Here is a 27306-nt window from a genome sequence, read left to right on the forward strand (position 1 = left end):
TCAAAATAGACACTGGGGCAGACATCAGTGTAATGTCACAGGCTGCATTCAAGAGACTGCCACAGCGCTTCCGCCTGGTCACTGCAAAGAAAGGACCCATCATCAGCCCCGGCGGCGAAGTAAAGAGTATTGGCAAGTTCCTGGCAACAAGTGAGTACAAAGAAAAAAAGTACAGATTCTGGATAACTGTAATTAAAGGGCCATACTCCCATAACCTCCTGGGATGGAGTGTTGCCACAAGAATGGGACTGGTTATGAGAGTTGACGGGATGGACACTGTAATGTTAAGTCATGTGTTTGGGGATATTGGTTTGCTCAAGTGCGACCCCGTAAATATCGAACTTAAAGCTGACTGTGAGCCCTACTCACTGACGACGCCACATCGCATCCCGTTCCCCCTCCTGCCTAAAGTAGAGGCTGAACTTAAACGCATGCTGGCCCTGGGCATAATTGAGGAGGTTACAGTGCCTTCTGACTGGTGTGCCCCGATGGTTCCAGTAGTGAAGAAGAACAAGGAGCAAGTGCGAGTGTGTGTCGATCTAAAACGCTTAAACAAGGCGGTTAAGCGAGAGAGGTACATCATGCCAACATTGGAGGATATTGCTCCCAAACTAGCCGGAGCTAAAGTGTTCTCTACCCTTGATGCCTCCTGCGGATTTTGGCAGATCCCCTTGGATGCTGCAAGCCAAAAGCTGACAACCTTCATCACCCCGATGGGGAGATTCTGTTTCCGACGGCTGCCATTCGGTATCACATCGGCTCCAGAAATCTTCCAAAGACAGATGTCGACACTGTTAAAGGGTCATGATGGAGTTGTCGTAGTAATGGACGACATACTTGTTTATGGAGTAACAGGGAAAGAACACGACACCCATCTTGATGCGGTGCTGAAGACCATAAAGGACAGTGGTTTAAAGTTGAACAAGGCCAAGTGTCATTTTGGCAAAACAGAAATAAAGTACTTTGGCCACCTCATAAGTGCAGAAGGCATGAGACCTGACACTGACAAAGTTAAAGCCATCACACGGATGCCAAGCCCAACCAATGTTACGGAGCTTAAACAGGTTCTGGGTCTTGTCAACTATGTTGGAAAGTTCCTGCCTGGCCTCTCCTCAGAGCTGCATCCCATCACTGCCCTGCTCAGGAAGGAAAGTGAGTGGGTGTGGAGTGATGTACAAGAAGCGGCGTTTGAGAAAGTGAAAGCTATGCTTGTGTCAGCACCAGCACTTGCATTTTATGATGTCAACCGCAAGACTGTCATCAGCGCCGATGCGAGCAGCTACGGATTAGGAGCGGCATTATTGCAGGAACAGGAGGGTGTGTTAAAGCCAGTTGCATTCTGCTCCCGCACATTGTCAGATGCAGAGAAGAGATACTCCCAAATTGAAAAGGAGTGTCTTGCAGGGGTGTGGGCATGTGAGCGCTTCGCTCGCTATGTGCAAGGCATGGAAAGCTTCCTTCTACAAACAGACCACAAACCACTGGTACCCCTCATAAATACATACGACCTGGACAAAGTCCCTCCAAGGTGCCAAAGACTCCTAATGCGCCTACTGAGATTCAGTGTTGTGGCTGAGCACGTCCCGGGGAAGCAGCTTATCATAGCCGATGCTCTCTCTAGGAGCCCACTGACTGACAGTGGTGATGAACACACTGACCAGGACGTACAAGCATATGTGGAGTTAGTGGTAGCAAATGTGCCTGTTTCATCGCAAAAACTTGGCAAAATCTGCTCCGCTACACTAGAGGATGAGGAGCTGCAAAAGATTGTGCAGTTCATTAGGAACGGATGGCCACCAAAGACATCGCTGTTTCCATCCCTGCATGGATATTATTCTGCCAGAGCTCACCTCTCTGAGACTGATGGACTAGTGTTGTATCAAGATAGACTGGTTATCCCAACTGCAGTTAGATCAGAAGTGCTTAAACAGCTACACGAGGGACACCAAGGTCTAACAAGGTGTCGTGTTCGAGCTAGGATGTCAGTATGGTGGCCTCGTATCAGTGCAGAGATCACAACGGCAGTGTCAACATGTAAGTTCTGCATTGAAAATAGACGCACTCAAAGACGTGAACCGCTCCTCACCACACCTTTACCTGGGGGACCCTGGCAGCGCATTGCTGCTGATTTGTGCGAGCTAGAAAGACAGAATTATCTCATTGTGACTGATTATTATTCCAGGGACATTGAAATTGCCCACCTGTCTTCAACATCCAGCCACCAGGTCATTACCAGGCTCAAAGGCATGTTTGCAAGATGGGGGATACCGCTGGAGCTGGTGAGCAACAATGCCACACAATTCACCTCGGGTGAGTTTCAAGACTTCTGCCAAAGCTATGGGTTTGCGCATACGACTACCAGCCCTCATTACCGTCGAGAGAGCTGTGCAGACTGCTAAGCGCATCCTAAAGCAGCCTGATCCATATCTTGCTCTAATGTGCTACAGAGCCACCCCTAGTGCTGTTACAGGGGTGAGCCCAGCTTTACTTATGGCTGGAAGAGACATTAGGACCACACTTCCTATGTTGGAAGGAAAACTACAAGCTTCTCCTGTGGACAGACATCAAATCCAGCAGAAGGATGCTCAGGCTAAATCAGCCTACCGGTTCTTCCATGACCGCCGTCACTCTGCTCTGCCACTTCCTGAACTCCAATCTGGGCAGGCCGTTAGAGTGAAATTGGATGGAGAAAAGGGGTGGAAAATGTCTGCTAAAGTCATTGGCAAGTGCAGTGAGCCCCGGTCTTACATCATGAAGACAGACAACGGTGCAGTGCTGCGACGCAATAGAAGACATCTGCAGGCAGTCCCGGAGCTTGCTGACCCTCCAGACCAGCAGCAGCAGTCTGAGGGATCTCCGCTGCAGTTGCCCAGGAGCCCTCCTTCTGTGGCTAGACCCAGTCATGGTGACCCTGCTTCTGTCCAGAGACTGAAGGATTCACCTGTGGTGTGTTCACCACACCAGCCGTCCCCTCAGAGGACTGTTCAAGTGACATCCAGAGGTCGTGAGGTCAGAGTACCTCTCAGATATAGAGACACTTGAACACTTATTGATACTTATCTTCACACTGTCTCCTCAGTAATTCTGTTTTGAGTGATAAGTACAGTTAATAAAGCTACATTATGTTCCCAAGTTAAGTAATGTTCCATAGGAATAGATTGTTATGTTTGGGAAAGATCCAATAATTGACAGGATAAATAGTAATTAAGTGCCTGAGATCACAATAAGTAATGCTGATGTAACACATCAACCACCCAGAGACTGTTATGTTCATGTTTATCTTTATTTGATGTGCAGTACATCTTGTTTAACTGTTGGAGCTTTAACCTTTGAAAAGGGGGAGATGTTGTGATATGTAACTACAGGTTGTGGGAGTCGCGCAGCTGTGACGTCAGGGGGTCGCCTTAGAGAGCGCTCGGATGCATGTGACTGTGTTATGCTCGAGTAGCTTAGCTGTAGCAATAAAAGGTCAGTTAATAAAACAGTTCATTCCCAGCAAGACGACTCGGTTCCTCTTTCATTTAAAGCATCGACACATGACACAGGGTACATATATCTATGCATTTATTGTTTTTTTTTGTGTTTTTTTAAGCAAAAGTGCAGATGTTTAAGGGGCTGTTTACACCTGGCCACTTCATGCGTTTTCTGTGATCGGATAGCAATCCGATCGTGAAAAGACCAGGTGTAAATGCATATGTAAATTTGACTTCTCTCAAAAATGCTGAAAATAAACGTGAGAGCATGTTAGGCTATATGTAATAATTGCAAGATATGACGATGCTACTGTCTGCAACACCAGTGGCGGTTCTACATTGAATTACACCCTGGGCGAGACCCCCTTCGAGGCTAACAAATAAGAGTTAATACCAGAGAATGTCTACCACCAATTAATATTGCCCCTTCATTCATGACATGGATACCGTAATCATACAGAGAAAACATAGTTGCATACCTTTATCTTTCGCTCGGTTCTAAATTGGGCACCTGATGGCTTGACCTTTCTTGTCCATCTCTTATTTGGCACTCGGCATCGACAATCAACAGATTTCCCCTGATCCCACCCATACCAACTGTCACTCACGACGAGTCACGACCAGAAGTCAAGACTAAACCAATTCACCTTGGTGGTGGTGACCAAGTAATCGTTTTGTATTACCTATTTTTATTAGCCATTCAGACAATTCAGAAAAACAAAAATGTGCAGGAAATATAGAGGCCTGTATTTAAAATATTCTGAATGAAATTTGCATTATTTGGCAGAAAGTCGAGGTGTGACTGACTTAGATAACTATATGGATCCCCCGTTTCCCCCAGTCCGTTCCATTTGGGAGAGACCCAGAGGTGAACTGTCATCCGCGCCCGCGCCTCCGCGCCCCCTCCCCTTTCCTCTTCTCAAACAAACAGCGCCTGCAGCTGCAGGGGGCGCAAATTTGCCAATTCCCCACACAGTGAAATAAAATGATAGATAATAGAAAACCGCTTCGCGGCGCAGATTTATTTTATTTTTTTTTTTTCTGCTCGTGCCGGCGGCGCCGCCCCCCAAAAAATGCCCCCTGGACAAGACTAGTGGCGAAGAGGGCTCTGAGCTGGACAGGACCAGCTACGAAGAGGGCTCTGAGCTGGACAGGACCAGCGGCGAAGAGGGCTCTCAGCTGGACAGGACCAGCGATGAAGAGGGCGTTGAGCTGGACAGGACCAGCGATGAAGAGGGCTTTGAGCTGGACGGGACCAGCGATGAAGAGGGCATTGAGCTGGGCGGGACCAGCGGCGAAGAAGGCTCTGAGCTGGACGGGACCAGCGGTGAAGGCTCTGTGCTGGACGGGACCAGCGGTGAAGGCTCTGGGCTGGACGGGACCAGCGGTGAAGGCTCTGGGCTGGACGGGACCAGCGGCGAAGAGGGCTTTGAGCTGGGCAGGACCAGCTGTGAAGAGGGCTCTGAGCTGGACGGAACCAGCGGTGAAGAGGGCTTTGAGCTGGGCAGGATCAGCTGTGAAGAGGGCTTTGAGCTGGACGGAACCAGCGGCGAAGGGGGCTTTGAGCTGGGCGGGACCAGCAACGAAGACTTTGTGCTGGACGGGACCAGCGATGAGGGCTTTGTGCTGGACGGGACCAGCGATGAGGGCTTTGAAAACTCTGGCTCTGGCTCGGGGAGAACGACGCTCACAGACTCTGGCTCTGGCGGGCAGGCGACTGGCTCTGGCTCTGGCTCTGGCGGGCAGGCGACTGGCTCTGGCTCTGGCTCTGGATCGTCAGGGCCGATGAGAGGAGGAAGATCGCTGAAGTCATCAACCTCGGACATAGGCTTGGCTGGGCAGAAGGCTGACTCTGGTTCGGCTTGGATGTGGAGATCTGGCTGGGCGATTCCCACGGAGAGGGAGGAACCGCACACCCATAGCGTGCGATCAACGAATTCCATGAATGTCCGGTGGGTATCGTCAAGCAGTAGTATCTGGGCGAGAGGATCCTCTAGTCCACTCCAAAAGTGCAATTTAAGATCCTCCTCCTCCCAGCTCACATCCTGGTAGAGATCCAAATAAAACTCTGCATATTCCTCAAGAGATCGACCATTCTGGAAAAGGTTAGGGGTTTCCGTGGGGCTCTGCATTATGGTCTGGTCTTCTGTCAGGTTTCGTACAGGAAGCAGACAAGAAGGTAAGTTTTAAGTGCTTTATTTGCAGAACGGAACGGATCCAGTGGAGAATGGTGAGTATGCAGATAACAGATAAACAATGGTAACTTAACTCAATGATAATAATGTCTCTATTGCGGGTGATGATGGCAGATGGCAGATGACAGATGAACCAGGCTGAAGAAGATCGGGAAAGCAGGTAAGTATCCGGATGACGAGAGGTGAGTCTGTGTGTCAATGTAGAGACGTGTATTGACGAGACCAGACAAAGAGTGAGTGACTGAGTGCTGAATATAAAGGTGAGCTGGTGATGGGATCCAGGTGACAGTGATTACTAAGAGGAGAGTGAGTGCAGGTGTGCGCCAAGGAGGATTCTGGGGAGTGTAGTGCCGAGACAGATGAGGAAGACAGACGGTGGATGTGACAACGAGCGTATGGGACGCTCAAAGGGTTCGTTAAAGGGATACTTCACCGATTTTTTATATTATATGATTTATTATGTTATTCCCTTAACTAAGACGAGTTGATACATACCTCTCTCGTCTCAGTGCGTGCACTCAATCGCTCTGGTGCGCGGCGACACTTTGATAGCACTTAGCTTAGCCCAGTTCATTCATTAGGATCCAGACAGAGATGAAGCTAGAAGTGACCAAACACCTCCACGTTTTCACTATTTAAATACAGTTACACGAGTAGTTACACGACTAAGTATGGTGACACAAAATAAAACGTTGCGCTTTTCTAAGCGGGTAAAAAGGATAACTATAATGTATGGTGGAATAGCACTTGGAAGCACTTCGACTCGGCGCAGTAAAAAGTCACGTTGGTTCTAATGACAGAAGTGAGAGGGAGAGGATTTTTCAGGAGTGATGATATTACTGCGCCGAGTCGAAGTGCTCCCAAGTGCTATTCCGCCATACATTATAGTTATCCTTTTTACCGCGCGCCTGAGCGATTGAGTGCACGCACTGAGACGAGAGAGGTATGTATCAACTCGTCTTAGTTAAAGGCACAATATGTAACTTTTTTTGCTTTAAAAATAGCAAAAATCACTATATCTATGTTTTATATTTTTTTTAGTTGTGTACTTACATTATCCTGACTGTTTCCAACAACTTTCAAACCAGGAGAAATTTGTAATTTAATCCGAAGACACGTCCCGTTTCTTTATTTCCGTTTTGTCGCCGTCAATGGCGTCATATCCGCGTTGTCCCTGGTTTCCGCTCGTGCATACAACCAGAGCTATGAACCAGAGCCGTCTGATAGTAACCAAAGCGACTGATGCGGACAACTTTGTAGTTCGCAATGTCTATTTGCACGCTGTTGTAGTTTCGTTCAAACATTATGGACCATGGCAAGCAGACTTTGGATAAAAAAAGGAGAACTAAAACGAGAATCAATATCAGCGCGGTGTTTTCGAGATGCCTAGAGCTCCCATAGACAGTATATAAACGAGAGCTCCACGTCCGAGACTTCGACCAATTCTACATGTACTTTATTAAACAGGTGAGCACATTTACATAAAACGAATCAATGTTATATAGTTCAACAATGATAAAATGTTAGAATATGATCTGTATGTTATTCTAATATTGATCTAGCTTACTGCTAGTCTCATACAGACAAACTAACACATAACGTTACATTTAGTGTGCTAGTGTAATGTTAGACCAAGTGAAACAGCGCTGCGTTACCTCACAAGTTTAATTTGTCTAATAAACTGACCTGTGAGTTGTAATTCTGCACTTGCGTGTAGTTCGGTAGAATGAAATGTCCATATTCCTTTATATCCGCGGGACTCGCGTCGCGTGTGGAACTGATAGCTGTCTCTTAGCAATCCCGAACTGCTTCATATCACAGTCATGATAAAAGCATCGATGTATTCAGTCATCCATAAACATTATTAGATCAGTCGGCTTGACGTTAACGACAAGATCCATAATTCTTAGCAATTGTTGCGTCATCAAACTACGCCTTTGTTATAGGCCTATGTCACACTTCCTGCTTCCGGAATGCGGAGTAGGGATTCAGAACTTCCGGTCAACAGTATTTCTCCATAAGGATTTAGATTATCAGCCATAATGTCTAAACCATCCGAGGTAGACTGACCACAAGCTATGAGGTTGTGAAACTAATGTTTTTGCTCCTGTAGAAGCTATGAGTTCGTATGAAATCAACCTTGTTTTAAGAAAAACATGTTTTATCCGCGATCTTATGAAAAAAAACTACACTACCCACAATCCTAAGCGTAGCAGCAACGTCTGCTGATTGGTCCAACTCGCTGTTACCATAGAAACGTTTACCTTACTGGCGAACGGCCCGCCGCTGTTGTTGTAGTGTACCGGGTTGCTCTGCGTCAGGACGTAGACAGCCATTCCTCAGCTTTCACGCTTTTCCACTTGAGAGTTTTCATTTACCATCCGAACCACATCGTCATATGTGACTTCAGGCAGGTTGCGGAGATATTTGGTCCAGCGGTATCTATCGGACTCCGCCATTGTAAAAAGCTAACCAGAAGAGCCGTAACCCTACTAACAGACGTACTTCCGGTCTTCAATTTTTTCGGGACATAGGCCTTTTGTAAAGAGGTTAGTGACCCCTAGCGGTGAAAAATTCCATACTGTACGTTTAAGGGAATAACATAGTTTAATATGAAAAATCTGTGAAGTATCCCTTTAAGCACTAGTAGAAATGGTGGTGGGAGTTTCCGATTAGAGAAACTGGAGAAAGAGAGAGAGAGTCCCAGCAGAAGGGTTTTATTTGGATTATTTCAGCATGTATGAAGTATTACAGGCATTTGCCCATAGGTATGTGTGGTCTACAGTGAACAGAGAAAACAAAATACAATACAAGTCTGCTAGTATAAACAGTATAACCGATAGAAAGAATAGTCACTATACAAAACAGAAGTAATAGTAAATCAGGTTAGCATTACTTTGGTAAAGTGTATTCAATTATTTAAAATCTAAATATATAGCATAAATGATTTGCTTACATAACTGAATTATGCTGTAGAACACAAACCACTGAACAGTATCAAACTAGTTTCAATATGACTTTACATGAATTTAGATAGCATGCAATTCACAGAGAAATATAATTATTCAAATTACTAGTTGAACTAGTTCATTGCACAGATGACAGTAACTGAATACACAGAATATTAAAGTTCGAACAGCATAGAATGTAAAACAAATAACTTACTTCTTAATCAATCACTCACAGGAACAACAAACATGCAGCAGTCCGCTTTGTGTAAGAAAGCAAGTCAGCCTCTTCACCTAGGCTATGTATATGGACTGCCCTCTGATATTAGTTCAGACATGCCCCGACTTGTCCATGCCCATGCAAGCACCAACAAAGTCACATACATAAAGATACCTCCAGGGGGCATTGTTGGGCTTTCGTACAAGTATAAAAGGTATTGTGGCTTGTGCTCATATTCAGTCATTTTGCAGTATGCTGCTTTATGCTGTCAATGCGATGGGATTTTTATTTTCAGTCTTCATATTTCCAAATTTTAAATCTTCTTATTGCAGCTTTCTAATACATGACAGCTAAAAACTCCCCATCACACACAAAATCTCATGGAAGACCTCTAAATAAGCACATTATTAGATCTAACTTATTTACTTCCGCATTAAATTTAGGGTAACTGAAAACAACTCTGCTAAAGTGAGATGATGTGGCCTTTCCTCATATAGAGTTCAGCTGTCCTTCAGTGAGCATCTGTACATGATGGGGAGTTTTCAAACTTCATATTTCCAACTTTATCTTCTAATAGCAGCTTTATTAGAATGCAAAGGTAAGTGAATATATGAAAAGCAGCAATTCCTTATGTATTATTCAATATATTGTAACATTTTAACACAATATATTATTCTGTATATTTTAAAATATACTACTATAAATATGTTAAATCATCTTTTAATATATTGATCATTCATATATGGGGAAATATATTTTATTTTCATAAGGGAATGCCAATTTCTGAATGCAAATAATCCTCTTGAAACCTGGAATAAATATGTTTCTCTGGTTTCAGAGTGTAAAACTTTGGATTCTGTCCATACGACTCCAGACTCTTCAGTGTTGCTGTCATGCTCTGAACATCCTCTACAATACAGAACTGATCAAGTAACTTGGAAAATCTTTCATGGTCACCAATCAACAGAAATATTCCGATATCGCCCTCCACACAAGCCCTCAAACAGCACAGAGAGAGACCCGAGGCCTCTGTATGAGAGAGCGAGAATACTAGAGAATGGATCTCTGCTTATAAGGGAAGCAGTAAACAATGATGGATTATGGTATCGGTGCAGAGTGAGTGAAAAAAACTGCTATGAGGTGAAGCTGGTGATGAAAGGTGTGTTTTCAATGCAATATTTCTAACTCTTTGACAGACATTGATTAAATTAAAAGATTTTACTTTAAGTTGTGCTATTAGATGTGAGTTGGGTTTTGGGTTAGTCAAAAATAAAAAAACAAACAAAAAACAAGGGCAGTTGCATTTTATGCCATACATGGAATGGCGATTGAGTGCAATCTCAATGCACCAGTTAATGTTAAGATATTTAGCTAATAAATGAATTGTGCCAGAAGAATAGTCTAATAACTTTATTATGTCTGGTCTCTGTATCATCTCAGTGAGCTGTCAATATGTTTTACACATTTAACTTTCAGTATGGGTGAGAAACTTGAGGAAAATGCTAATGTGGACTGAGAGAGTTTTGAAATAATAACAGAGTTTTCAAATGAATCCGCATTAATGTAGACAGCCATAGTTATATAATGGTACACCTTCCCTCTCACTCAGACTATAACAATCTGTTTTCATCAGTTAATGGTTGAAACACTAATTGTGTTTTCATGATCCTATTTGTCACTTTTGAAATCCCGAGTTGATGTCATGCATTAAAACACACACATTACTCCATCCGCTCATCTGTTCGCCCTCTTTTTCTGATGTGTTTAACTGTCTTTGTCTGTAGTCTCAGCTGCAGGAGCGCATGTCTCAGAGTATTGAAGCTGAGCAGGAGCAACAGGAGGAGACCAGGAAACTGAGGCAGCAGCTGGAAGAGTCCAGGCGCGAGAACTCCAGGCTGGGCCTGGAGAGGGATGAGCTAGCTCGTAATATGGAAGAGAAGGAGAAGGACAGAGACGCAGTCCACAAGGAGAACACACTGCTCGATGACCAGAGGAGGCAGCAGGATAGAGCACTAGACAAACTCAATAAAGATGTATGTGCTCATCAACACGAATTTGAGTCAGTCTTGTCATTTTACATTTTTATTAGTCTGTCCTTTACTTTTTGTCTTTTTTAATCTCCCTCTTTTGCTTCCTCCTGCCCCTTTCTCTCGCTTTTTCTGTCAGATGGAACGCTTGTCTGCTGCATCCCGTGAGGAGGTGCGGCTCCTGCAGGCTCAGCTGGATGAGCAAAGAGAGAAGTGGAGGAAAGAGCAGCAGGACAGGAGAAGCTCAGTGAGCTGGAGAGAGCTCAGAGCACCATTCATTCCCTACAGGAGGAGGTGCCACACTCTGGCCTCTTACAAATATTCCTACTTTTGTTTTGAGTTTGGCTAAGCAAATTAATCAGTCAACAATTTGTAGTTATTCAATTTTGTTTGTTTTTAGTTGGCCCGTCAAAAGAAGGAGCTGTTCTCAAGTTATGAGGATCGAGACAATGCTTTATTAGATAAAGAGCTGCTCAGCAACCGCCTCAAGCATCTGGAGAGTGAGATGGAGACTCAGCATACCACACAAAACGACCGTTCACGAGATATACGCAGCTTGGAGGTGTGTGTTTCACCTTCACATTTCCACATTTGGTGTCTTAGAGATCATAATGTGGTGGTGTACCTCTCTTTTCACTGTATGCTATGTTTGTCTCCACCTGCAGGACAAAATCAAACATTTGGAGCTTGAGTTAGATGAGGAGAAGAACAGTGCGGAGATGCTGACAGAAAGAATCACCAGGAGCAGAGATCAGGTATACATACACTGTTATCATCAGTGGACATCAGGGACTTATTAAGTTCCATATTATAACAGAACTACTGTACCAGTGTAAATTATTCATAAAGTGTTAACTAAGAAAAAGGAAATTAAATGCTTTAATTTAAATGTGGTGCTGCGTGTAGATTGAACAGCTGCGTGCAGAGCTCATGCAAGAACGGTCCTCCAAACAAGATCTGGAGCTGGACAAAAACGCTCTGGAGAGACAGGTACGCCTCGTGACCATCCAACACTATGGTAGATTTATCTGTCGAAGTGTATACTGCATTATCGTTGACTGAGTTTTTGTGGTAACAAGTGTGATAAGAGTGTACAGTTAAACAAGTGAAGAAAAAATGCATTCATTCAGATTGGCCACAAGATTTCATCTAATCTGCATATCTTTCAGATAAAGGAGTATAAGTCTCGCGTAACTGAGATGGAGGGCCAGTCACGATCCACCACTGGCGTGTCTCAGCTGGAGAGCAAAATCCAGGAACTCAAGGAGCGACTGCGCACAGAGGAGAGGTAAACAAAGGACCTAATGAACTGAAGTTCTAAAAGCACTACCATGAAGTGGCTGAAACAATTACATTACCCACAAAGCACTACAGAATGCTTGAGAACAGCACTCCTCTTTAATCAATCTATGCTGCTAGAATACACAGAAAAATTCACAGACCGCAGATATTGCAATTCGTAAAGTGGTTCATGAAATCTTCTACTTTAAGTTAATTAATTAAATTAAATTTGACTACATTATGTAAATTACATTATGGGAATGGTCAGGAGGTTTATTTGTTACTTGGTCAGATTTTAATTTGCCCTGCCAATATTTTTATTGGCATTTGTTTACAAAAACAAGTTTTTGTATATGCACCAGGAAAAAAAACAAATAACAAAAAGTCACGTTTTAAAGTTTTAAAAGAAAATAACATCATCAAACCACCTGAAGAATCTTAAGTGTAAGAAAACTCTCAAGACACTACAGATTCAGCACATCCTGAGGTACAAGTACATTGTTGTGTTTTTTCAGAGAGAAGAATTCTGTTGTGTCCTCTCAGCGACGGTTGGAGAGGAAACTAAAGGAGCTGAACATCACCCTGGATGAGGAAAGACAGCAGCACACGGAACAGAGAGACCAGGTGAATCATGCACACGTTACATGTACACATAGAGTGTATCTTCTTCTACACCATGTAATGATCTGTGTATTTGGTGGAGTGTTTCTGTGTTTAATGCATGTGTGGTCCTGCAGCTGACTCTGCGTGTGAAGGCTCTGAAGCGGCAGGTGGATGAGGGAGAGGCCGAGGCAGAGCGACTGGAGGGATTGAGGAGGAAGGCCATCAGAGACATGGAGGAGCAGCAGGAACAGAAGGAGGCGATGCAATCCAGAGTCACGGCGCTAGAGAATGAACTCAAGTAAGTGTAGAACTACTGAGTTTACATACAACTGAGTATGTAAAGTTCTTTTTTTCCCTATAAATAAGAGTTTATGTTTGGAATACTGAATTATTAGTTTTTAAATAGAGAGCAATTATGGCTGGATTCCTTTGTGCTTTTTCCTTAATGTGTTTGGTGCAGTATTCAGAATAAGACCTACAGTATTAATGTTCTAAGTAATAAACTTCATATTACACACACAGATGTAATATGGAGTTTTATTACTTAAAACATTAATACTCAGTGAGGCCTCCAGATGGCAGTGTGTGTCTCTTAAAATGCGAGAGTGACCAGACTGCTTGCATCTCTAAACTCTTAAGGCCTTTAGCTTTCTTAAGGCCTTTAGCTTTTCAGGTTCTATGATTCTGGAAATCATAGAACCTCTTTATAAGCTTATAGATCAGACTGTATTACACACAAAAACAATTAAATTAAATCTGCTGTACCACAGTAGTGTCAGAATTTCTTCTTAATATCTGTATAGTTCTACCTGCTAATAATGATGCTGATATGTAAATTAATGTACATTAACTTTAGATTTTTTTTAGGTTTAAATCTTTAAAGGAAATATATATATAAACTGTTCTCTATCTGGTCTGTTTTATAGTGTTGTCAGTATTTTAATCATCATGTCTTGTGGTTTGCCATGAATTTTTAAAAGTGAAAGTAAATCAGTGGTTCTCAACCTTTTTGACTTGAAGGCCCCCCACTGTCCAACACAAAATTCAAAGACTTCCTATATGTTGCATTTATCAAAGGTCAAAAAACACTTTCATTTTCTCATAATATACACTGCACATCATCACATTTTTCAAAGATTCTCAAACAACTCCAAAGATTCAGTCTCTAAACCCCTCCTTTCCGAGAGCCTAAGCTGCTCTGATTGGTCTACTCCTTACAGCGCGTGTCGGAAATGAAACGCTCTTTACCATAACTGAACTTCAGCTCCGGAGGCTTCCTAAAGCTCAGCGATTGTACACACTGTAAAGACAGTAACGATTGCGTTGATTTTACCATATCAATCTGAGCTCGAGTCCGATGATGAATCATTGGAAGAACTAGTTATTCAACCCGAACCTCTATCGCAAGGACGACTTGAGCAGGACGTTTCTCAGTGAGATGTTGAGATGTCTTTTTTTCTAATTTATTGCGGTGCACATGCGGGAAATGTATTATTAACAGTATCAATAACAGTGCATACGTTAGACGGGCACTAACGTGAATGGCTGATGTAACATTAAAGTTTGTAAAAAAAAAAAAAAAACTTACTCCATCCTTTATCATTACTCAAAGTAGTATGAACTGCATTAAATAGTGGCCCACAGCTGATTAGCAGAACTATTTCAGCAATGCTAATAATTAATTGGCATTAATGCCGGTTAGTTTAGTTTAGTTTAGTTTAGTTTAGTTTAATTTAGTTTAGTTTAGTTTAGTGTAGTGTAGTGTAGTGTAGTGTAGTGTAGTTTAGTTTAGTTTAGTTGTATAGCACATTTAAAAACAATGTGAGTTGATGGAAAGTGCTTTCCATTAAAACAATATTCCAACAGCATAATTAGCCACAAATACAGAAAATATTACACACCTCACCAATCCAAATACAATTAAAATGCAAGACAACAGTAAAACAAGATACACTCAACTACTAGCTCAACCATAAGCCTGGGCAAGTAAATGCGCCCTCAATCGAGATTTGAAAGCACTCAATTTAGTACAACATCTAATATCCGAAGGCAGGTTATTCAGAGGCGGGTGCAGCAACTGAAAAGGCACGATCCCCTTTGGACTTTAGATGACATTTAGGGATCTTTAAAAGTGATGTTTGAGATGACCTCAATAGCCTTGTCGTCTGATAGACCTGGAGAAGATCTGAAATATATTCAGGAGCAAGGCCATGCAAGGCCTTAAAAACAAACAGTAAAACCTTAAACTGGGCCCTGAAATTAACTGGGAGCCACTGCAATGAAACTGGGGAAACACTAACTTGCTTCTTGGTCCCAGTCAAAAGCCTAGTTGCTGCATTTTGTAAGAGTTGAAGGCGATTCAACAGAACACAGGGAAACCCCAGATACAATGAATTACAATAGTCCAACCTTGAAAATATGAACACCTGTATAACCTGCTTCAAATCATTAAAAGACAAAAAGGGTTTATTTTTTGCAATGCGCCTTAAATGAAAGAACCCAGCCTTCACCACTGAATTTACTTATCACTAGCCATTTATTTACTTTACCTAGCCAGCACAGTTTTGATTGATGGGAGTATTAGCCAACTAAAACACGATTGCAGTGATTGACAGTTCTCAAGTAGATTTGTCAAAAACCAGTGCGCAACGCTCGTGTGTTTTCTCCATTTTACGCACGGCGCGCAGAGGCTACTGAGGCTATTGAGGCTAGCTGTTGTAGCTGAGCTACATGGAGCTCGTATCAACTCATAGACTTTCTCCAAAGTTATATTTGACATTCTCCATCATGGATCATCGTCTACAGAAGGGTTTTTGTGGTGTTGAGAGTGTTTTTGCATGCGGGGTTGAGAGAAGCAGTGACGAAGAGCAGCAGAAAGACGCTGATATGCTACTCGGACAGCTAGAGCGCGGTGTCGGGTGTCGATTCGGCAGAAGAGGAGATGTTTGTTGATGGACTCGATCCCTTTTTAGATCGGTACGTTTTAACACATTGTCTTGAATTGTTATGTTTATCAAGTATTGGCAGTTTTTCTGTTTATGTCATGTTTTTGATTATAAAATGACAGCGGACAGTAGGCTAACGTTACACGAGTAGGCGATAGGGCTGTATATAAAGACAACATATTTATATCACACACACACACATTATATTTATGATGCATTGAATATAACAATAATGGAAAGAAAGGATTACAAGAAGTCAGGTGAAGATGATTATTATAAAATAACAGTGGAGATGACTAGCAATGAAACTACAGTTATATGTTTATGAATGAATGGTGCATTGAATATAACAATAATGGAAGGATACATGTTGTCAGGTGTAATATATAAGATATTATATATATAATAAATATATATAAATATAAAAATATAATTATTGCAAAGCATTTATTATGCTGAGCATTATAAGGATAAGGTATTTGACAAACAGACATAAATTTGTTATTGTATTATGAAGGAATATTGATGCTGCTATAGTAGAATGTCTCTAATATTTGACTCAAACTGAAATCCTCTTTTGTGTGTGTGTTTTCCTGCTGTAAAATAGGCCTTCAACTGAAACAGATGAGGAATGGAATCCGGAGTCCAGTCCTGAGCGGCGAAAGAGTATGAATCAAACACATTGATCAAAATGTCTTCCCACACTTTGTAAATACTGTAAACGGTTGCTTTTTTTTTTAGTAATTGGACATTCATTATAATTATCAGTTTATTGTAATTAGTAAATAGTTTCAATTTAAAATTTTCTTTTTATATATATTTTATTCATCAGTTGTAAAACAATCACTTTAGGAATGAAGTGAGTTATTTCTTTTTTTCACTGTTTTTGCTATTATAATTGTTCAAAATAAAGAGTATTTTGTTAAAATGTTAAAATGTTGTGCTGAAATTATTTATTCTTATGTAGTTTGATGGGCAGAATAGTTCTAAATTGATATACATGTATGTAGTATGTAGTATTTACTCCTTATGTCATTTGGTAACCAGGTGTCCATTTGGAGTCTCCAAATGGCCTTTTGGAAAAAACGCCTAGGCTTTTATTGAATAAAAGCTTACAGGAACTACATTTTTGGGAGTATCATCCTCAAATTTGAATCAAAACATGGTCAGACATTCAGTTTTAGCTTTATGGTGTTTTCAGGCCTTTAACACAAAATTCTGATACATTTTCCCCTTAGTTAAGATTATTCAAAGAAATCACGAGTCACTTTCATGTATTTTTTACCTTGTTTTACTCTGTTCCTATGCTACTTTGAGTTATAATGACTCTTGGGTAACAAAGTTTGAAGTGTCTGGTTTAAAAAAATATCAGAGTTATGAATATGGACCATAGGGTTCAAGAGCTACAGACAATTATATTTGGGTAAGTCGTTTTCAGAAAATTCTCAAAAATAGGGGCGCTTGTTAAGAGGTTAAGCTCTGAATCAAAGATAACTCCCAGATTCCTTGCTTGTTCATGTACATTAGAGGCAAGAGGGCCTAAACAATCAAATATGTGTGTGGGTGACCTAATTGAGCCAAACACTAGGCATTCTCTTAGCCAGAGACCTGCACAATATAAAACACAAAACTGCATAACACCCGGTAGAAAATATATACATCAATAATTAATTGGGTTGTGATTTTGAGGAGCAGTTGGTCTAAATAAAGGTGTACTGTCCCATCTTTAATGATTAAGCGGTTTTGTAAATCCCACTTAGATTTCACAGAGATTTGAGAAGCAATCGTCAAAAGGTTAAATGCGATCGTTGCTGTGGAAATTTTAACCACTGACTCTTCGGAAGTGTTTACAAAGAGAATTTGCTTTTGCAGAGTAGAAAACAGTGTTTTCTTGACATGTACTCAATGCGAACCAGCTACAGTGCCGCGGGCAGCCACTAAAGACCGTTGGTGGGCATTATGCAAATTTGTTACATTGTTACGCACAGTGGCGGTTCTACATTGAATTACACCCTGGGCGAGACCCCCTTCGAGGCTAACAAATAAGAGTTAATACCAGAGAATGTCTACCACCAATTAATATTGCCCCTTCATTCATGACATGGATACCGTAATCATACAGAGAAAACATAGTTGCATACCTTTATCTTTCGCTCGGTTCTAAATTGGGCACCTGATGGCTTGACCTTTCTTGTCCATCTCTTATTTGGCACTCGACATCGACAATCAACAGATTTCCCCTGATCCCACCCATACCAACTGTCACTCACGACGAGTCACGACCAGAAGTCAAGACTAAACCAATTCACCTTGGTGGTGGTGACCAAGTAATCGTTTTGTATTACCTATTTTTATTAGCCATTCAGACAATTCAGAAAAACTAAAATATGCAGGAAATATAGAGGCCTGTATTTATAATATTCTGAATGAAATTTGCATTATTTGGAAGAAAGTCGAGGTGTGACTGACTTAGATAACTATATGGATCCCCCGTTTCCCCCAGTCCGTTCCATTTGGGAGAGACCCAGAGGTGAACTGTCATCCGCGCCCACGCCTCCGCGCCCCCTCCCCTTTCCCCTTCTCAAACAAACAGCGCCTGCAGCTGCAGGGGGCGCAAATTTGCCAATTCCCCACACAGTGAAATAAAATGATAGATAATAGAAAACCGCTTCGTGGCGCAGATTTTTTATTTTTTTATTTTTTCTGCTCGTGCCGGCGGCGCCGCCCCCCCAAAAATGCCGCCCCAGGCGATTGCCCGGTTCGCCCGTGCCAAAAACCGCTACTGGTTACGCATGTAAGTTGCGGAAGTAAGACTGGAATTACTGATGACTTGTTTCTGCAATTCAGAATCGATTCTTTTTTTTTTTGAGAGAGAGAGAGAGATAACTTCATTCATCGTGCACTTTGATCTTTAAAACTTTGCAGACCCTTTACATTGACAAACAGCTATAGTACACACTGCATGAAAAAGTAATATCTGAAAAAGCACAATGGGGCACTTTAACAGAAACTGTCAATATAGGTAAATTAATCAACCGCATTTCATTTTGTGATTGCAGAATTTATGTTCTTTAACAAAAATATATATATATATATATTTTACAACAAAAAAAAAACAATATTGAGGGTAAAAAACAAAAACAAATTTAGTTTACATCTTGATTGTATGTTTTCTTGATTGGAAGTTAGTTATGTTAGATTTGTTTTAACAATAGTATTCATATTAATTAAATTAATAATCAATATATAAATTTAAATACTTTTCATTCTGTGGCCTGCTTGGAAGTTTGCTGAGGCCTAGTGGGCCCTGGACCTCTGTATGAGAATCACTGTTCTAAATAATAGTAAATAATAATAATATAAAAATTAAACCTAAAAATAAAAGTATGTATAATAAAAAATTGGTAACACTTTATTTTAGTGTCCTTGTTACATTTGTTGCATGTACTTACCATAGTAATAACAATAAATTATGCATATTTACATGTAACTAACCATCAACCAAACCCTAGTCCTACCCTAACCCTATAGTAAGTACATGTAGTTGCTTAATATTATTCAGTACTTAAATATATAATTACACTGTAACAATGACACCTTTAAAATAAAGTGTAACCAAAACGTTTATAGTATGTTATACCATAGGACACTACTGTAAAATTGCCTTTTTTCATCCTCAGGAGGAAGATCCAGCAGGCCCGGCAGTCAGCTCTGGAGTCTTCAGTGCTCAGCTCTGAGGATGATGATGATGATGATGATGGATTGTATGATCATTCCAGCATAAACTCCATCCTCACCGAGAGCAATTTACAGACCAGTTCCTGCTGAAGCCGAGAGAGGAATCTGTGGAATGGGGCGTGAATGGGAGCTGCCTGTTGATACAGTACATGCAATAAAAAGGATTGGCGCTCCATTCCTGGACACAGAGTAACTTCAGTCCTGCTCTAAAATAAATGATAGATACTGAAACTCCAGTCTTCTGGTTTCCACCCTTATTCACTGCTGCGCCACATCAACCCCAATTATAAATCATTTTGTACAATCTGGGGTTAAACTTTTTTCTGTCCATAAAACTGGACAACATCTTTTCACACATTTTGAGACACCTGTCAGTGAGTCTAATAGATTTCAGTCATGGCTTTATTCATCTAGACCTCAGTTCCACCTTAGAGACCGTTTTGAAAGAAAAGCTTTAATGATCCCTTTAAGTTTCGTGTAAAAAAGGTATTTTAGACGAGATCAGTTCAGAGTTTAAGCCATTTAGAAACTGAATTAAGAATATAAGACAATATGTTTTATTATTATTAGGGATAAATAGAAGAAACAAGAATCTTACTTTTGTATAAAGTGAATGAATACATATAGATGGAAGGAAACATGATTGAATTTTGTTTTAAGGGCCCAGAGACCAATCATGAGAACTGATGATTTCATTAGGTGTATGTTAAGAGAGACTGATGGGAGATATCAGGGTATTAGTAGACGGGAAAGGAACACATCAGTGAACATTTTTCCAAAAATGGCAGTTAGCACAGGGTAGTCATGTGAATGAAAGAAATATGCATAAAAAGTAAATGTTTGTCATTAATAGTGTAGTATAGCAAAAAAAAAAAAAAAAAAAGTGTAATATATTATTCTCTGCTTAGACTCTAGCTCTTTATAATATACTTATTCTTTCTTCGTTTACAGAATGAAAAAGGCAAATAAGTTCTATAGGTACGAGTGAATCAGCACTACACAGAAGCATCACTGATGCCAAAATACAGTTTATAACAGCAATATAAATCAATAAAGATATTTACATTTCAGCTCTTCCATTTACAAACATTTCTATATAAACAATGAACTTGAATGAGCTTCAAGTGCAAATGTCATTTAGCAATATATAAGCAGAGCCTTTCTAAAGTAATTGTACTGTAAACTTATTTTATACAACCACTAAAGCACAGCCATTTTTATTATTTTCACCAAAATTGTTAATTTTAATTGACAGGCTAAAAAAAACAAAAACAAGATCAGTGTTTACTTACTCGTGCCCGTAGCAAGACACCTGTCAAGTTTGAAATCCATCGGACTAACGGTTCGAGAGATATGCGAATAACACACACACACACACACACACACACACACACAGAAAGACGTTCCCATAATTTATAGATAGATATAATATACAGAAGTAAACATCATAGGTGACTTACAGATTCAGTTAACATCCACAAATGAATAAGCGCGACGATTCAGGGAGCAGGCTACACAGTGAACTTGACGATTCAGGGAGCAGGCTACACAGTGAACTCCGAAAAAATGCTACGCTTGAGCAAACAGTTTGTGAATAGGTTACTACAAATGATGGCCGTGAATAAAATATAATATTCAGAAGTAAACAGTGTAGCTGACAGAGTGTTTAAATCAGAATGTTTATTTTTAAACCACAACCTTCTTGGGGCTTCTTTGACCGATACAACCCTCCAGTGGTGTAGTCTACGTGATACGCAGGTATACGCCGTATACCCACTAGGAAAGGCCAAGGATTTCCGTATACCCACTTAAAAAAAGCATGAGGATACATAACAACTTTGTTTTGTGTCAGAACTTTCACACTTTCATTCATAAATTCACCCCGTCTGTGTTTGCAAAGCGACGGATCGAATCGCGGAATCCAGTCACAAATGGAACTTGCTGTATAAAGCAGAACGTCACGGAATTTGGCCATTTTTGAATGAATAAATCAAAAGTAGTGCTGTACAATGAATCAAATCTCGATATGGACTAGTGTCTGTGAATATTAAAGTTAAAAGAGACTGCAATTGTTCTACGTGTCTCTGGGAATGAGCACTCAATGTGTGCTCCACTACACACTGAAGCACGTGTGACGCTCGCGGTGTTTTCAGCGTTTCACTGTATTGAGACATGATGTAGGCTACACATGTGAGCTGCTATGAGAGTCACTTCACGAGAATTTCCCATAGACAGTATATAAACTGGACACAGCGACCCCATAAGTTTCAACGGAGAAAAGTGAAGCAAATTAGAAGCTCTCACTTCGGCTGACCGTACTGCGGAGACTCAAACTGAGCTTGACGACGTAGATGTGACGTGAGCAACCCGTCTGTCTTCTAGTAGCTGTGCCAAGAGAAATCTGAATCATTCCCTTCCGAAACTTGCAGAGACGGAGAGTGTGAGTAGGAGGTGTCCATGAGCTAGGAGCAGGAGCAACTTTTGCTAAGTATTCTGATTAATTATTTTGTCATTTTGCCTCCACGTCCCCCCGATTGCCCGCAAGCTTCTCCTCCTGTCCATACGGTAATCTCTCTACTGTGCGACAGAGAGTCACGTGGTTATGACGCAATCGTTAGCCTGTTTTTACAAAAACGGCTTCTACGGGGCCATAACGTAAGATACAAGGTAATGGAGCCTTTTATACATTGTCGTGTTTCTTTAGAAATAAATAATGGACAAATGGAGTCTTTAAACGCCTCAGATGTAAAGTTATTCGCTGTCAAAGTGACGCCAAAATGAATGGGAGTCAATGGAATGCTAACAGCAGGTGGGGGTCTGCTAATCAATGGCGGCGCCCGGGGAAGCTTCAAATTTTTACGAAACATTGGCCCCCTGGAATTTCCACCATTTCATTTGATAAAGCTATCGTCATTCATTCGTATCATATACAGACAGAAACTGTAATGTCTTTGCGACAACCTGTCAAAATAAAAGTTTGGTATAACTTGAAGAAATTATAACAGAAATATATTACTATTGCACAGTAGAGTATAGTATACTTTAGTATAAGTAGGCCTAATAATAATAGTTTATTAAAATACACAGAAACTCAAATGTCTGCAACCGACCAAAATAAAAGTTTGGTCTAACTCAAAGAAATTATGAAAGAAATTGCACAGTAAAATGTACTTTAAAATAATAATAATAATAATAATAATGACATCTATTTAAACGTTATTTTAAAGGAATATCACACAAGTTTTCATACATGTTTTAATTTAAACAGTAAACTTGCCAAAACAATATCACCATTTTTTTTCAAAAACACCATTTCTAAAAGTAAATTTGTGCCTATAATGTTTTCATTTTTTTTTTTTTTTTTTTTTTTTTTGGAAAATTGTCAGCTGATAAAACCTGTGCTTCAGGGACCATATTCATATAACATCTAAGGCTAAATGTAGCTCTTAACTGGCTGAGTTAGATGGTGATTAACACTAAACAGTAGAAAATCAGTCCAGTCTCCCATTGGCTGTTAAAGTCTTGTATTGCTTATAATAAATTGACATGTTGATAACACTTAGTCTTTCATAATGCTCTCAATTACGTCAATGCATACTGCATGCATTAGTGAGTATGGTGGTGCTTATGGGGTGACGCTCTGGGACGGGTGAGTATGAGGCGAGTATGAGGCACAGCCTCACAACAAAAAACTAGACTACACCACTGCAACCCATGTCAGAATGTTTATTTTTAAACCACAACCTTCTAAGTGCTTCTTTTACCGATATATTTAACGATATCTTTTGCATTTCTAATCCAAACAATGTCAATCCAAACTTGGCACTGCACTTACTCGTGCCCGTAGCGAGACACCTGTCAAGTTTGAAATCCATCAGACTAACGGTTCGAGAGATATGCGAATAACAGACAGACACACAGACTGACAGACAGACGTTTCTGTAATTTATAGATAGATGATCGTCTAGTTTCGAAGCACTAAAAAAAACTGTTCAAAGCAGCCCCATTTAAGTCAATGGACACTATAGGCTTCAACAGGGAAATGCACTGTGACACTACTGCAATGTATGAGAAGGAAATCGAGTCAGTCGACCTGCTATGTGTAGCTGCTAGCTGATTCTGAACGAACTCATCTTTGAGATGAACTGGTTCTAACGCATCTTTAGCCAATAAAATGTTAACACAATTGTACATATTTGACCATTCATTTTTTGACATTATAGGGGAAGCCGAGCTTCCCTTGCAGTCTTAAAGAAATCCCCACTGGTTCAGCCGGTGATCGGTTGGCATGATGTCCACTCACTCCGCTGTGACGAACCAGGCTCACTGAAAAGGGGGCGCTATTTCCGAAGAATCCAACTGACAACAGGGACTGACTGACAACAGGGCTCCTGCTCACAGAGCTCCAGCTCTCGGCTCTTGACGAATACGACTGCTTTGAACCACTGTTGATCTCACAATCCACTTCACGAGCGTAGACTAAATTCAAATCTCCCGATTGCCCTTGATACAGATCCAAACTTACTCGACAAGGTCAGCTAACCGTTGTAGGCGGGACTAAACAGCGGAAAAGTAATGGCGGCAAATTTGAATCTCATTGAATCTGGCGGTGCGCGCACACACACACACACACAAAGCCCTGAATGTGCAGCAACGGAGATTTGGAAAAATATTCATAAAATATACATGAAATTATGGGAGAATAAGACAATGAAATAATGTTCAAAATGAGCATCTATTTGCAAGACAAGATTAACAAGATTAAGTAGTCTAACAATAAATAATAATTCAATACAGGCCTACTGATGTATGTAAGGTACTGTATGTACAAATACTAGGCTATTATTTAACCTTAAAAAACTCACTTTAACCCCCACATGGTTAATGATCTTCAAGGACAACATAATGAATAGATGAATATTTCTGCAGTTGTACCTTCTTTTCTAATTTCACAGAAATAATCTGTAAAATATTACTTAATAATTTTTGTAAAATTACACATAACTCTGTAAAAATACAGACAATGTCCTTTTAAAAAACGTAAAATTGATGTAAAACCAAAATACAAGCAATTACCTGTAAATTGAATAGTGTACCTTTAAATTACAGCAAATTCTGTAAAATAACAAGCATTTCACTGTATAATGACCAAACAGTAAAATTCTGTAAAAAAAAATACAGACCATTACCTGTAAAATTACACTTTTTTTTACAGTGTATGATCAGTGTCAAGTCAAGTGTGTTTTATAGCACTTTTCACAGTGGACATTGTTTCAAAAACAACTTTATAGAAGAATACTGCAGTATTAGTAATAATTTGGAAATTGCTGTTAAGATTTTACTTTAAATTTGTATAAATATATGTAACCATTTACTATTTGAAGGCAAGAAGAAAAGCATCAATAATGTGATTTAACCCCCATTTTAGGCGTTTTTTTTTTTTTTTTTTTTTGCAAGATCAAAAGGATAAACAATGCAGATTTATTTTTACAGGCATATTTGATCATATTTACCAGGGGTGCCAATAATTCTGACCACATACACTGACATTCAAAAGAAGCATTTCAGAAAATACTGACAGTAGTTCATCGGGTTGTGGATTTTCTTTCTCATTTCGTAAAATGTATAGAGGTAGAACCGCTTGGTAGAAAGAAAAATGCTGTTTATTTCTATAAACGCTGTGGTTTCCATGTCTCGGCTCTCAGTACGTCTCAGCTCTCTCAGTATGTCTCGTTTTGCTCTTTATTTCCTTTTAGTGGTGACACAGAGACCCTGTGAAGCAGGTCCATCGGTTGAACATAAACTATGTTCAGGGTGACAATATGTCTATTTCTTGCCTAACCACAACCCACCCGCTGGAGTCTCTGACAGTGGAACTACGCAGAATCGACCCGGTTCAACATCCTAAACTATTCAGACAATTCTTCAGCATTGGAGCATCAGAGATGGTCTGTGAGAAATGATGCTGGAAATGTTACTAGCTTATTGGAAAGAAGAGATCCTAAACATACAGTACTGTGGTCCAATCCAATCAGAAACCTAGATCTGCTACACTGAACCTACATTTGTTTATTGTGCTGCTGTCTTCTTTCAAATGAGTGAATTCAATTGTTTTCTTTCAAATGAGTGAATTCAATTGGTGTTCTTATTGCAATTGTAAGATTTGCCGTTACTGTCAGAAAGGGAAAGCAACCAATGTAAATGTATTTAGGATTTTAATGTTCTTAATGTTAGTGTGTTGAAATTAATTTTGAAATACAGCCCATATCATGCTATCATGGTGATGAGAGCCCTCATGTTGAAAAGAAAGACTTTATTGTAACTTTTATGCCAATTCATGATGATAGAAGTTGATCACATAAGTACTTACTTTTGTATCTTGTAGTTGAGTTGGACTGCTGGTCTTCCATATCTTATTCTGAAATTTCAGTAGGTAAGTGATATTTATGGTAAGTCCTTAAATATATACAACAAATGTACTTGATCAAGTGTTTTAATAAAAGTCTTTCTCTTGCAGGGTTTGATGCCCCATTCAATTATTTAGTTGAATTGAACACATGAATCATGACCTTGCAACTACTGCAACGCATGATGACTGACATCATTTTGTAAACCACTTCACAATATATGCTATGTACCTTGCACTGGCATATTTTTGTATTTATTTTTCAAACTTTTATTATTTCACTTCATAACATGGCCACACATATAAATGCAGTATGCACACATCTGCAAATATGCACATGATTCAAAGAATACATTTACTTTTTTTTTTTTTTTGGCCAAATGAATTTTTGAACTTTATCTTCCAACAGTTGGTGTAAACAAACAGAAGTTTCTGCATCCAAACCAGATGAGATGTATGATGATTTAAATGAATTACTGTGTTTCAATGTGCTTTTTTCTGGTGTTAAGTCTTTGAGTCATTTAGTCATCTGTCACAAATTATATTACAGGGGGAGAGTCAGTTATACACAAATGTTTTGGGTAATACTCTCAGTGTAATGTTTTATAATATGATTTCATATAACTGAATTTTTTAAATATACTTTATCAATTATAAATGATAAAGTATATTAAATATACTTTATCAATTAAATATACTTTATCAATTATAAAATTTTTTATTCTATGATGTTCTTTGAGGTCTACTTATAATGTTAGCAAGAATTTTTCATTAAAAACATCCTAATTAAGAACTAATAGGCTATTGTCTATTCTGTTTTTTGGCCCTCTTTTAAAACACTCTTTTGATCACATTTTGATAGGGGTGCCGCTTTCAAGACTTGAGAGGTAAACACCCACTGCTATGATTGAGTAACGGTTTTGCATATTAAAATAATTGATGAGTGAATGTACCATTGTTTGTCGTACTATCATTCTTATATTCATCTTTAATAATTTTCAGTAAAGTGAAAGTAAAGTGAGTACATATTAAATTATCTGTAACAGACAAGGCAATAGTGACACTATTACTGTCGGATCCAATATAGTCAGCACAGCATCTTTTATCTTCAGTATCTCTGAAAAGCGTGCATTGAACTGTGTCTTGTTTAAAAATTAATCTTCAGTAAAATTAAGTGAACAGAAACAAACAGTGTCTTATCAACGTGATCTGGAACTTCGTTAAAAAAAGTTCTTCCAGACATTTAATATCTAACTAAAATCAAAAAGAAATAGCAGTTGTTTCCAAATAAGTGCAATAAATATGTCAGAATATAAATGTGCATACATACATGCATATAAACACACACACACACACACACACACACACACACACACACACACACACACACATAAACTGCTGTTTGGTGAGTCCATGTCTAGGACAAGTTCATGTTAATGCTCATGTTTATGCTTAAGTCTACGTTTATGG

At 39.8% G+C, this 27306-nt stretch overlaps 1 protein-coding gene, 1 long non-coding RNA gene and 1 pseudogene across 4 annotated transcripts in view; all 3 read left to right on the forward strand.

Annotated features, from left to right (window-relative positions):
• The window catches only part of LOC311067366 (cell adhesion molecule 2-like), a 117429-nt gene that overhangs the window by 39958 nt on the left and 50165 nt on the right, over positions 1-27306 (forward strand). Inside the window, exon 7 of one of the 2 annotated variants that reach the window (XM_084089183.1) lies at positions 25948-26042. The exons of the other annotated variant lie outside the window; for it this stretch is intronic. Coding sequence (XP_083945309.1) covers positions 25948-25991 — 44 coding nt within the window. The 3' untranslated portion in view covers positions 25992-26042. Of the gene's footprint in view, positions 1-25947; positions 26043-27306 lie in introns of those variants that run through there. 2 annotated transcript variants of the gene reach the window in all.
• Positions 2437-19625, forward strand: LOC311067842 (cingulin-like; annotated as a pseudogene). Its single transcript, XR_014609519.1, has 10 exons — positions 2437-3009; positions 10621-10869; positions 11003-11157; positions 11264-11425; positions 11529-11618; positions 11770-11853; positions 12033-12151; positions 12660-12768; positions 12882-13045; positions 19373-19625. The product of XR_014609519.1 is annotated as a cingulin-like (transcript).
• LOC311067369 lies at positions 15404-16628 on the forward strand. The gene is made up of 2 exons (XR_014603215.1): positions 15404-15723; positions 16300-16628. It is a non-coding gene; the product is annotated as an uncharacterized lncRNA (long non-coding RNA).

The sequence above is a fragment of the Abramis brama genome, assembly GCF_963993115.1.
Source record: "Abramis brama genome assembly, chromosome: 17".
NCBI lineage: Eukaryota > Metazoa > Chordata > Actinopteri > Cypriniformes > Leuciscidae > Abramis > Abramis brama.